The sequence below is a fragment of the Pseudophryne corroboree genome, chromosome 12 (genome assembly GCF_028390025.1).
Source record: "Pseudophryne corroboree isolate aPseCor3 chromosome 12, aPseCor3.hap2, whole genome shotgun sequence".
Taxonomy (NCBI): Eukaryota; Metazoa; Chordata; class Amphibia; order Anura; family Myobatrachidae; genus Pseudophryne; species Pseudophryne corroboree.
In genome coordinates this window covers 136,124,016-136,137,964 of record NC_086455.1, presented here as the reverse complement: position 1 = coordinate 136,137,964, position 13,949 = coordinate 136,124,016, and the positions used below count along the sequence as shown (strand labels likewise).

Below are 13,949 nucleotides of genomic sequence, written 5' to 3'. Positions count from 1 at the left end.
CACCGGTATGGTAAGCTATATGGCACTATGACAGGAGCCTCTAATAATTGCACACAACTTGGATAGGTTTACGGCGGCTAGCTTGGTATCATCAATATGGAAGTGCAACGGTTGAAAGTCTTGGCTAACCTGCTCTAAGCGTGTTTTCTTTGGCGCATACTATTTTCCAACCATCTGGGCATGTGTTATTTAGGCACTGGTATAGTATACTTTTAGGCTACATTCTGCAGACATATCTGAACCACTTTAATTGCGGTCTTTTAATATAGGATTCAATTGTTGGTTGGTCTTGGCATAGTTTTTGGATGTTTTTATTTCTCCAGTGGTCTGTTTTACTTGTAATATGTTTCATAAGCAACTCATTTGAAAATGTTCCAGCCTTGTTAGGTCATTTTCAAGGATTGTCCATGATTCTGAACCACAGAGTAATATTGTTCTAACCGATACATTAAATATCTTAATTTTTGAGGCAATAGAAATGCACTGTTGGCTCCAGAGGCCTTTTTTCAGAGATACAAAAGGCAGCTGTGGCACAACCTATAGGACTTGCGAGGTTGCTTGTAATGGCTATCTGTTGACCATTGATAGTTAAACCCAGGTATTTAAAAATATATCCACTTGTTCAATGTTTCCATCTAGGTTTAGCTGCACAGGCGTAGTTCCAGTAAAAATGTACTTGTTTTTATTCCACATTAATTTGTAGCCAAGCTTTGCTGCACTTGTGTGGAGCTTATTTACGATGCTTTGGGCACCCTGCATGTTTTCGGCTAGGAAGACGACATCATAGGTGTAGACTAGCTCTGTAAGGGCTATATGCTTGCCAGTAATGGTGACCATTTCATTTATAAAAGTTTTCTGAGAATACAGTCCATAGCTATGTTGAAGAGCATAGGCGCTACTATACAACCTCGCTTGGAGATGACATCATCTCCAAGCGCCAGGAAATCAGTCTCTCCCCATTCTGTAAATGGGACCAAGGTCAGATGACCCGGGTTACCCCGTTACACTGCAGCTCACCCAGATCCTTACCAGATCCATCCCTGGTCATTACCCAGGATGGATTACCGGGTCACTGGACACAGGTTTTATTTTAGCCAGCCATTTCCACTGAGCCGTGGGTTATCACGGCAATTACCTGGGTTTTAGTGGTAGTGGAAAAGGGGTATAACTGATGATTCTTGACTGGTATTGCATTTCAGGATATGTTCCCTCAGTAGCTAAACTGTAGGTCTTTTTTGAATCCTAATATTGTCATTCATATGCCCGAGAGGTTTCCAAATATATGCAGCTAACAGATAAGATCAGAAAAATGATCAAAACAACAAAAAAGCGAGTTATCAAAAAGGCCCTAATAGCACTGTTCATGCAGGTCATTACATATGTCAAGGCATCTGGTCACTTTGTCTCCTTTATAAAAGAACCCCTTAGTATGACACATGAATAAACAGGCTGTGCCTCTCCCCCCACCATTCCCTTCTCCTTATTACAATATAGGGGTATATTCAATTGAAGTCGGATCCATTCCGACATTCATTTGCCGGAATGGATCCGATCTGGACTATTCAAATGACAGGACTATTCAAATGACACCTCAATTCGACTTTTAAAAAAGTCGGATTGAGATGCGGGGTGGGGGAGGGAGACGGGGGAGAGCTGCTGACAGACGGGGGAGAGCCCCCCCCCCCCCAGTCTCTCTGCCTCTCCCCGTCCCTCCTCTCTCAGTCCCTGCATCACAGCCGCCACTCACGGCAGCGTCCACCCGGCTCCAGCAAGCGAGGTCTCGCTTGCTGGAGCCAGGTGGACGCTGCTGTGAGCGGTGGCTGTGACATCCTCCAGCTATGCTCACCCGGTCCCCGCCTCGGCTCTCCCCGTCCCCGCCTCAGCTCTGCCCGTCCCCGCTCGGTTCTCCAGTCTCCGTCGCTGCTCTCCCCATCTCACTTCGACTTTTTTTAAAAGTCGAAGTGAGATGGTCGAAAAGGGGGCCAAAACGCCCCGTTTTCGACACAAGCACGTGGATCGGCAGCTATTCCGCCGATTCACGTGCTTTTCGACAAGTTTGGGGTTTGATTGAATAGGTCGAATCACGATTCGACCTTAAAAAGTCGAAAACTGACGTCTTTTCGACAGACGGCAGCTTTCGACTTCAATTGAATATACCCCATAGTGCCCTCATACACTATTGCGCCTGTTGCACCAAATAGCCCTTCTCGGTGCACCAGGTCCTGTGTGACTTGGTCAGCACCAAGCGTCTTTTTCCCTCAAATGTGCGTATTAGTCACAATGTGATGATACAAAACCGCACCGACTGATTTGACATGCGCCACTTGCACATCTGTCTGCAGAGCAGTCTGTATAAAATGATACGAAGCAGCAAAGGGGTTAATAGGATCATATGACTGAAAACAAAACTATTAATCCAATTAAACAACATTTAGAACTGTTATATTTGCGCAATTGTCAAAGAGGCAAATCAATGAAAAATAACCCTGCTTTGTCCTTACACTCTGGGTACCATTATAGAAATAATATAGTATTAGGGTATGTAATAAAGTAGGTAATAGCACCAGTGCAGGAGATTTTGCCTCCTTGCTTAGAATAGCAGGTCTGAGCTGTGTAAGTGTTACAGATCAAACGACAAGCAAGCTCAGCACCCTGAAATAGCCATGAAATATGAAACATCAGCCATGGTTTAGGTTCCAGAAGTCGTTACTCCACATTAGCTAGGACAACGGAGGGGATTTATACAGCTCTGTGCGCCAAGGAACGCCCGAGAACATGTAATTAACCATTTACTGGGCAAGATCAGGAACAGAGCATTCCACCTGCTGCCTTAAACCTTCATCATTAACACAGTCTTTACTGACATAGGAGGAGGGGAATTGGTCCTCCCCAGTAAGAGAGCTGATGTTCCCCTTTCCTGCTCTAATTACTAGATGGCAGAACGTAGTAAAATGGACTGTGACCTCCGTCAACTTACCATAAGTCTCAGTTTTTTCAGACTAATAATCACCATAATCCTCTCCCAGGAAAGCTTTTACTGTATATGTTAGTTTAGAATAAAGCATATACTATGACAATGGCATTGGGTTGTTTGCTTGTCTATTTTTCACGATATACTGTACAAACAATAAAAGGTGACCTAAGGAGAGTAAAACAGCAGCTATATAATAAAATGATGAACTGCACTGTATGTTCACTACTGGAAAAAACTCGGCAGCGCCCAGCAAGACAGAAAAGTGAAATTGGCTATAAAATTCTGTCGTTTGTTTCCATATAGGAGGAACCAACACTAAGGGGTATATTCAATAAGAGTCGGGTCCATTCCGACATGCAGTTGTCAGAATGGACCCGACAACCCCTATTCAAAGAGTGGCCAAATCAGACTGTCGGATTTGGCCGTGTCCTGTCCTGCCGCTGCTGTCAGCGGCTGCCGGGTGCGCTGACAGCAGTGGCGAGGGGAGCAGTGTGCGGCGGACGGCGGGGTGAGCAGTGTGCGGCGGACGGCGGGGGGAGCAGTGTGCGGCGGCCGGCGGGGGGAGCAGTGTGCGGCGGCCGGCGGGGGGAGCAGTGTGCGGCGGCCGGCGGGGGGAGCAGTGTGCGGCGGCCGGCGGGGGAGCAGTGTGCGGCGGCCGGTGGGGAGAGCAGTGTGCGGCGGCCGGCGGGGGAGCAGTGTGCGGCGGCCGGCAGGGGAGCTTCCAGCAACGGCCAGAGCTGGCAGCGGGAGTGATCTGTGCGGCGGCGGAGGAGGCACTGCAGGTACTATCCTCCCCATAGACCGCTGCACCGCTCCCCATCTCGTCACCTCAACCCGACTTGTTTTCAAGTCAGATTGAGTTTGTCGGAGAGGGGGCCAAAACCTGTCGGATTTGGCCCCGTTTCCGACAGCAGCAGGTGGATCGGCGGGTATTCCGCCGATCCACTTGCTTTCCGACAGCATCCCGACAAGTTGGGTTTCCCGACTTGTCGGAAAAAATGTGCCCCTACTGAATAGGTCGGAACCCCTTCCGACCTATTCCAGTCGGAAACTGCCGTCTTTCCGACAAGACGGCAGTTTCCGACTCTTATTAAATATAGCCCTAAATGGGTGATATAACCCGTACCAGGGAATCTGTTCATTCCACTAGCGTGGGTGGTGCACCCAGAGTCATTTTGCAAATGTCAGTAAACAAATGGAAGAAGAAACTGAAATGTTGGAAGTTTCGTTCACAGTCAAGCAAAGGGAACAGGTGTTATTTAGTATAATGTATGCAGGACTCACGGAAAAATTAGAAATAAGAACTATGTGGCATTTATTTATATAGCACCAACAAATGACATACTGCTTTAATGTTTACATGCTAACATCAATGTATATGAATAGTAATAGAAGCAACGATTTGCGGTATTAGTCATTAGGTCAGCCCTGACTAATCTCTCCCAGTCACAGTACTGGACATATCTTGTACCAGACTGTAGCACAGGAACTGAGCCATGGCTCTATTTCATTTTATCCATGCACGTGTAATCATATAAATATAATAAAGGATCTGTAGCTCTTAGGTATGTTAGGCATATGTGACGCTGTTAATCAGCCATTTCTTAAACCGTCTGAGCATGTCTCTGACATTGGTGGCATTCTTATCAAGCTAAATAGACAGGCAGCACAACACATGTCCAGCATGAGAAACAAGCTCCAAGCTGTAACGTACCAAGGCTTCATCCGGCACACAATGTCCTCTATGTCCTGACGAATTTCATACGTAGACTCAAGGCGGAAGAGGTTGAAGTTGCGAAGAAGGTAATCATGGAGAGTGAGGAACTGCAAGTTCAGCTTCGGCAGTGCCAGGCACCCTGATAAGGAGAACAGGAGATCACTGAGCAATCTGACCCCAATGTAAGCATGCACAGTAATTGTCCAATGCTTTCTAAAGATGGCTTAAAAGGGACGGGACCCCCCAAAATGGTAATTAATATACACATTACAGTAGTAATCATATTATCACTTAAACCATTATTATTTAGTGTAGAACAAGGTTCATGTTACTCTATATGGTAGACAGCCTGTTACAGCCAATGGAACAATTCATTCTCCTACAGAGTCACAGAGAGGGTCGCAATGACATGAAGTCCTCAGCCCTAAGGGAAGGGGAAGGTCCTCCCCTATACAATATCTCTCAGCACACTTCCAGTCTAATGCTCTGCAGAGGAGGTGGGGTAAGGTCCTTTCTGTGCAATAGAATCATCAGCAATATAGGCAATTATGGTGGGGTGGCAAATGTAGAAGGCATGGCCATGTAGTGGTCTGCTACTGTGACTGAAGGGGGCAGCATGTAATTTAGAACAAGTTATCTAGGAGACAATGCAGGTAAAGGGATTGTAGACACCAATCACAAAGTCACATTCAAGCAGCAGCCTCTTCTTCCTCTCCATTGTGGTGCTGCACCCCACAGCAGCCTCTTCTTCCTCTCCATTGTGGTGCTGCACCCCACAGCATCCTCTTCTTCCTCTCCATTGTGGTGCTGCACCCCACAGCAGCCTCTTCTTCCTCTCCATTGTGGTGCTGCACCCAACAGCAGCCTCTTCTTCCTCTCCATTGTGGTGCTGCACCCAACAGCAGCCTTCTGTTCCTCTCCATTGTGGTGCTGCACCCCACAGCAGCCTCTTCTTCCTCTCCATTGTGGTGCTGCACCCCACAGCAGCCTCTTCTTCCTCTCCAATGTGGTGCTGCACCCAACAGCAGCCTTCTGTTCCACAGACACATCAAGGTTTGTAGGCGTTGGGTATGGGATGCTGGCGGCCAGGATCCCGGCGGTCGGCTAGAATGTCGGCACGGGGGTGAGCACAACGAAGCCCCTTGCGGGCTCGCCATGCTCGCCACAGGTTCTATGCTCACTCTATAGGTGTTGTGGACACCCACAAGTGGGAATAGCCCCTGTTAGCCGGGATTCCGGCTGGCATCATTGTGAGTGGTCGGAAATTTCCAGCGTTGGTATCCTGAACACCAGGATTCAGACTCTACATCCCGTTTGTAGAGTCTTTACTCTCCGTCTTCTAGCTTGTTTCCTAACGCTGCTCAGCGTTTGCTTTTGTGGGTGTCCAGCTTTGTTGCCTTAGCTACTGAAATATTTTTGTGGGCCTGATCAATCCACAGGGTTATTCACCTCACTGCCCAGGTTTCCTGCTAACCAGCAGTAAGAACCTCATAGCTGTTCTGCAGTAACTGGCCTGGACTAGATCAATTACACAAGATCTTTTTGAGGTGGTAGAGGGCCTTCCCAAAGCTTATACACACAAGGCTCCGCTACCTTTCTCCTTCCTGAAGGTGTTTGACAATATGGAGCACAACTAACATCCTGCCACACACATGGTAGAGTGTGAGGTAAAATCAGCAACTCCAGGTGTAGCTGACAACGTTACTCCGTCTATGGATTGGATAGATACTTTATTCTGCAATGAGATGAATTACACAAATTCATCCTTCACCACTCTTTGGCAGAAGCATACAAGCTGAATTGCATCTGCCCTGACCCCTTTCTTAACGAGTCAATAACGGAGAAGCAGGTGCTCCAAGGAAAGTGATTTCAGGACTGGAAACACTTTTCTAATCCATATCCCTCTTACAAGGAGGAAAACTTGCCTCACTCCTTATCCCAGAAGCAGTGCCCTTCAATAAAACTACTAATAAATCATGTAGAGAACAAAACTATAATCACCAGTTCAGCATTTCGCCCGGGGTTTGTCTCTATCTGGGTTACTAAGGCCTTGGTGGCAAACGTCATCTGTGGTGTGCTGGGCAACTTTTCTTCATCAGCAAGCAGCAGTATTTACTGTGGGCAGCGGTCTAAGGACCATTTGAGCCAGTTCTAAACGCCCATACACACTTGCAGATAAAATGAGCAACGTGGCTTATTTTCCCGCTTCGTAAGCGTTGTCGCTCATTTTCTCAGCAAATGTGTATGCCGCCAGCGACAATTCCAGACAATTTCAGGTGCTATGCTCCTCACGGAGAGCAAATCACAGTGCTTAGCTGAATAGCCTACGAGGGGGGGAACTTGGTCCTCCGTATATATGCCATCCTCAACTCTAAAGGATAAAAGCCTTAGCAATGGCAGAGGCTGCTTTGTCAGGCTGTAATAAGTGACCAGCATTCCTCCCTATCGTGTCCTAATGATGCTGAAGGAGACTTTATATCTACCATAAACACCATTCTCTCCGAGCATATAAGGGCACAGGGCAGCTATCCAAGGAATGCCCTATTGTGGATGCAGGGGTCCCATGTATTCATCCTGCTGGTTAGCAGTAAGCTAAAAGGTGATCGGAGCTGAGGAAGATCATGGGGAAAAGGAGGTTTTTCCTTTTTCTAGTACCTACTAGAAAAAGTGAGAACTTTGTTCCATCATCTCTGTATGATTCAAAGTTAATAATGTTAAGGATAAAATATAATTTTAACAAATGGACATAAAGATCAGGCCCCACAGTCCTGGTAACATGGATGGAACACACAATTCAAAAAGGTTTTTGGTAGTATAGTCAAGGGTAACTACTACCTAGCGCAAAGGAATACCAGTGAAGTCATACAGATGTGTTCATCTATAATGCTATTTGCGGCAAACGCAACTCGTTTGCAGCGGAGAGTGTATCTACCACTGGTGGTCATTCCGAGTTGTTCGCTCGGTAAATTTCTTCGAATCGAAGCGATTTTGCGCTTAGTGCGCATGCTCAATGTCTGCACTGCGACAAGTAAATTTGCTATGCAGTTAGGAATTTTACTCACGGCATTCCGAGGTTTTTTCTTCGTTCTGGTGATCGGAGTGTGATTGACAGGAAGTGGGTGTTTCTGGGCGGAAACTGGCCGTTTTATGGGAGTGTGTGAAAAAACGCTACCGTTTCTGGGAAAAACGCGGGAGTGGCTGAAGAAACGGAGGAATGTCTGGACGAACGCTGGGTGTGTTTGTGACGTCAAACCAGGAACGACAACCACTGAACTGACCGCAGATGCTGAGTAAGTCTGGAGCTACTCAGAAACTGCTAAGAAGTGTCTATTCGCAATTCTGCTAATCTTTCGTTCGCAATTTTACTATGCTAAGATTCACTCCCAGTAGGCAGCGGCTTAGCGTGTGCAAAGCTGCTAAAAGCAGCTTGCGAGCGAACAACTCGGAATGACCACCACTGTGCGCAGGCACGTGTGTGTACCCAGCCGCTTCCATAGGAATGCATGGTGCGTACGTAGTAGGGTTCCAGAGATTGCTGCTGCAAGCCATTTCATGTAAGAGGAGTCAGGACTACGGTGGCCAATCCCGGGATCGGCGGGATCCTAGGATTTAGGGCCAAAAATGGGCGGGATTCAATCCCGGGATTGGAAGCTCCAATCCTAGGGATTGAGGGATCAGCGTTGAGTGTCCACAGGACGCTCGGACGCTGCCCGGCTTCCTTGTTCCGGCTCCCCAGCGCAGCGTGAGAGGTCACGCTGCGCTGTCAGCCGCTACTGGAAGCCGCCAGCAGCGATCAGAGGTTGCTCCCCACCCGTCCGCCCCCGGTATATGGTGAGTTATGTGTGCGGGGCGGCCACATAGCTAAAAGCCAATCCTGGGTATCGGGATTGAAAAAATGGCCTGGGATTGGCTTCCCTAGCAGGACACATCTGTGTATCTTATAGGTTACAGTTTAGTCACACTTTCAGCTTATTGTTAGTATAATTACTGACATTACCAAAAGGCAGTGACAGGTGGGAACGCAGTGGTTGTAGTAATCTCACTATCATCTAGAAAGCTCGCACAGAGCCACTAGACCTGTTTTAGGCTGACATTCTATATTTAATGCATGAATGTATCCCAGGAACTGCAGAGTTAAAGTCACATCCATGTAGCTGTTCCGGGAACCATGGGCTAAACAGGATTACATTTCAAAGCTTGAGTTGTAATGGTGGGTTTCATGATATTATTAGGGTGATCAAATTAAGTCTGGAATATCAGTTTACAGCCTCACCTTCCCCAGAATAGTACTCTGTGGGCACAATGTTCTCATCCCATATTATCTTCTCTGTGGGATACAAGGGCATCTGGTTCAGCTGCTGGATCTGAGAGATACGCCGCTCATGACGGGACACCTGCGTAGTGGGGAAGAACATGAGCATGGTTCATGCGGCTGCACTGTACAAAGCAACAGCAGTGAGACACTGCAAATGTTATGTTGTAATGAGAAAGAACCTAGGGGTCTATTTACTAAGCCTTAGATGGAGAAATAAAGGGGCAGATGTATTAACCTGGAGAAGGCATAAGGAAGTGATAAAGCAGTGATATGTGCAAGGTGATAAATGCACCAGCCAATCAGTTCCTAACTGTTAATTTACATATTGGAGCTGATTGGCTGGTTTGTTTATCACCTTGCACAGATCACTGGTTTATCACTTGCCTTCTCCAGGTTAATACATCTGACTCAAAGTACCAGCCAGCCGGTGCCTGTCATTTGGAAAACCCAGCCTGTGTCATGGTAGTTAAGAGCTGATTGGCTGGTACTTTATCTCCGTCCACGGCTTAGTAAATAGACCCCTTAATGACTAGTTTTTATAGTCATAAACTCTCATTTGAGCGTTTTCAAAACTGGGGGAAGGGTCCAAATATACAGGAATTTGTAACTAGAAAGTAAATATATCTTAGAGTTCAGTATAGTTCCAGGTATCTACTATACATAAAAATCTACTACGGTCTGCCCCGTGTGTCATCTGTCCTCCAGCAGCTCCCACTGCAGTGATTGACGGAATAGATCAGGACAGAGGACCACTCTTCACTGAGAAGGGATAAGTATACAGCAGGGACAGAGTGGTAAGGGGGACGGACGATGCAGGGGGCGACCAAGGTGACCCAACACGGCCAGGTACCTTTACTAGTATCATATAAGGAAAAAATTATGAATGACCTTTACTAGGTGTTCTCACAGCTCTACATAGCATATGTGATATCCCTCATACTAAATCACTGCTACTCAGTGTACACAGTAAAAGATATTAGTACTGAACTGAGGGCATAATTCACTCTGGATCGCTACTGAGGATGAATTAGCAATTTTTACTAACCTGCCACTGCTAAAAAAAAAACGCATGTGTAGAGCCACCCATAAAGGGTAAAAGACGTCCACCGATGCCTTCATAAATCTGCGTATGAATTAGCAGAATCGCAATGCATACACAAAACATGAGCCCCATCGACGGTTGCTGCTGACCCCAGCGTACTGAAATCAATTCGAATTGCGTCACACTGGGAGCCATGTTTCTGAACACAGCGTTCGTACACACCCTGGAAACAGCCATGACGCCTACGTTCTTACAACCACTCCCCACAAACGTCATGTTACCACCCACGAACGGGCACTTCCTGTCTAGCAAATTGCGTTTTTTTTTTTACAATTAGGCTACATACACAAGGCGACCACATTTTGCCCTTCGCACAGTCTGCCGATAAGAACCCACTGCGTGCAAGCTCACATTTGCAAACGGTAATGAATCAGACCCTCCGTTTCATGATCAGTACAAAAGCATCAGGGCTCCTGCATCATCTCTGTGTATAATGCCATGAAGCCTCAGTGTTATCTCTTGACAATTCAAAGACTGTATCGCAACAGTGCCGAACAAATAAAGGGGTCATATTTGGCTTTCAATGTCAAATTAGCTTAAAGGGGAAAAAAACTAATTAAAATATCAATGCTTTAATATAATTTGCAAATTGCATATATACACTCTGCAGTAGATCACTTTCGTGAGAACAGTCATGTTCTCCCCAGAAAACGTTGCCAGCCAGGTGACATTAAGAAGTGGTTGGGTGAGGGCAGTGTAATACTACCGAATAAAGACAAATGCTGAAATCCTTATACTGATTGGAATTTGAGAGCAACAGTTTTAAACTAAATGATTTTTAAATGTCTTGCAGATTGCTGGTTGGACACATATATAATAGTGTCCAGCAATGCCTGCTGAGACACGTCTGCAGCCTCCATCTACACTTTCTGCAATGTTCCCACCGTGCAAACTGCGCCTTGCCTCTTAAAGATGGATCTCTGTAAATGTGCCTGTCACAGTAACGTAAGCACAGTGCAACACTGAATTTAGCCATCAGACCCTCGGAGCGCGATGACATGTACAAAAATCCGAGTGGAGCGCCTGTGAAATAAATCCTGGCGAGAATACTAAAGCCGGGTACACACTGGCTGATATACCGGCCGTTCAAGAGAATGGATGATATATCGTGATCTCGTCGGCGGATGCGTACCCCTGATATGTCTGTGAATTATGTTGTTCACAGACATATCGCGTCGGCTGTGCAGCACAACCGATGTCCGATATATCTTTAGGAAAATCTGGCCATCTGGCTTTGTGTACCGACTGCCTGTACACTTGCTGCGAAGGCAGACGTGACAGGTGGAGGGGCAAATTCTAATGGCTGCCCAGTTGCATGACATCATGCAGCCGATCGGTAAGTGTGCACACTTACCTTGATCGGCCGCCTGGTCGGCACAATGGAAGGTCCACCAACATACAGTATCTGTCAGGTGTGTAAACAGCCTAAGACACAAGCAGCAGAGGTGATGCTTAAGAACAGAAACACAAATTATATATGTCCTGCAAACAAGAAAGCAGCAGAAAAGACAAGAAAATAAGTAAAAAACTCTTTACCAGCAACTCCAACAGAAATTCTTTGTCATATCTGGTTTCCTCTCCTTCAGCCAGTACAGGCAATAAGCAGAGGTATGAAGCCACCTGGTGGAGTGTGTTGGAACTGTAAAATAAGAAAATCAATCAGTATTTTTACACACCTCATACATACAATGTGTGTGCTGCTACTGTCTGATGTTATTTCACTCCTTATTAAAGCAGTGATGCTGGTGCAAATTTGTAACTTAAGGGTGAGTGCCACTTTTTGTTGAAAAATAGTATTTATATCTTACCTTGGTAAATCCTTTTCTTTGCGTCCATAGGGGGCACAGGAGAAGGCTTAACGCTGGGTATAGGCTGGCCGGGAGCAGGCTGGCACCAAAAGGGTTACTTTAAAGTACCCAGCAGGCCTTGCCTCCCTGTACCCCGCCCCCGGGCCTGCCAGTTTTAGTAGCAAGCCCAAGGCAGGAGTGGTAGGAGAGGAAGGAAGAACACCACACACAGAGAGACACTGCGAAGATGGTTGGCCACACACCACCCACTCAGGAACTCAGATCCGCAGGACATGTGCGTCAGGGAGGGCGTCCTGTGCTCCCTATGGACTCAAAGAAAAGGATTTACCAAGGTAAGACATAAATCCTATTTTCTTTATCGTCCACTAGGGGGCACAGGAGAAGGCTTAACACTGGGATGTCCCAAAGCTGTCCCCCAAAGGCCTGAAGGCAGCACCATGTGACGCAAAGGTGTCGAACACATAGAACTTAATGAAGGTCTGGGCAGAGGATCATGTAGCAGCTTTACAAAGCTGCTCGGCCGAAGAGGGGTCGTCCAGGAAGCTCAAATAGCACCTGTGGAATGGGCTTTAACCCCCAGAGGTGGGGGAAGGTTCGCGCGCCGTATAGGTGTGTTGAATGGTCAACCTAAGCCATCTGACCAAGGTCTGTTTGGACGCCGGCCACCCCCGCCTGTATGAGTCCAGCAACACAAACAGGGAGTCTGAGCTTCGGATATCCTTGGTTTTGTCCACGCATATGCAAAAAATGCGGACGACATCTAATGAAGCCTCCTCAGGAGAGGCCGCCGTTAAGGCTGGCATCACGATTTCTTGATTCAGATGGAATCTAGAAGCCACTTTAGGAAGGATAAGGCACTGAGATCAGAAACTCTTTGAGCCGAAGAGATAGCCAAAAGGAACAATGTCTTACACGTGATCCATCGGAGGTCAGACGAGCCAAGGTCACGAGTTCAAAGGGAGCCCCGAGTACCAGGGAAAGGTCCTATGGAGCCACTGGAGGTACAAATGGCAGCTGTACATGAAGTACTCCCTGGAGGAAAGTTTTGACATCTGGAATGTTTGCAAGTTGTTTTTGAAACAGCACGGATAGTGCCGAAACCTGGACCTTCAAGGATGACAACCGAAGTCCCAGATCTAAACCTGACTGGAGAAAGGACAAAAGTCGAGGCAATTTAAAGGGCCGCGGGCTGAAGTGAAAAGTCGCGTACCAGGAAAAGTATGTCTTCCAGATGCGGTGATAGACCCTGGCAGACGATGCTTTCCTGGCATTAAGCATTGTTTTGATGACTGTCCTGGAAAATCCTTTTCATCTTAGGACGGATGACTCAATAGCCACGCCTTTAAAGTGAGGCAAACTGGATGTACACAGGGTTCCTGTGACAGAAGGTCCGGGTGGACTGGAATACACCACGGGGCATCTATGGATAGAACCGCATACCACGGGCGAAGCAGCCAATCGGGAAACACTAGTATCATCGTGCCTCCCTGTTGCTTGAATTTCCGTAGGAGTCTGAGAATCATGGAAATCGGGGAAAAGGCATACACCAGGGGAAACGACCAATGGACTGTTAGGGCGTCCACCAGGAACGCTTGAGGATTTCTTGCGCGAGAGCCGAACCGGCTGACCTGCCTGTTGTGGCGGGATGACATGAGGTGTATTTCCAACATACCCCACCGGGACACCAACTGGTTGAACACCTCCGGGTGGAGTTTCCACTCTCCCGAGTGAACGTCTTGTCGACTTAGGAAGTCTGCTTCCCAGTTGAGAACCGCTGCAATGAACACCGCTGACAGCGCCGGCAGATTTAGCTCGGCCCATAGGAAAATCTTGGTCACCTCTTCCATGGCCCCTCGACTTCAAGTGCCGCCCTGGCGGTTGATGTATGCCACCACCGTCGCGTTGCCCGAATGGACTTTAACTGGCCGGCCGCAGAGGAAAGAGTGAGCTGAAAGTAACGTGTTTAGAATTGCTCTTAATTCTAAGACGTTAATGGGGAGCTTGCTTTCCCGAGGAGTCCAGCGACCTTGGAA

The 13,949-nt window shown here is 47.2% G+C and overlaps 1 protein-coding gene across 1 annotated transcript in view; it reads right to left on the bottom strand.

Annotated features, from left to right (window-relative positions):
• AQR (aquarius intron-binding spliceosomal factor) overlaps nt 1–13,949 on the bottom strand; it is a 187,030-nt gene that overhangs the window by 101,434 nt on the left and 71,647 nt on the right. The window contains exons 14-16 of the mRNA XM_063948061.1: nt 11,645–11,747; nt 8,965–9,085; nt 4,689–4,830 (exon numbers count right to left, since the gene is read on the bottom strand). Coding sequence (XP_063804131.1) covers nt 4,689–4,830; nt 8,965–9,085; nt 11,645–11,747 — 366 coding nt within the window. The remainder of the gene's footprint in view (nt 1–4,688; nt 4,831–8,964; nt 9,086–11,644; nt 11,748–13,949) is intronic.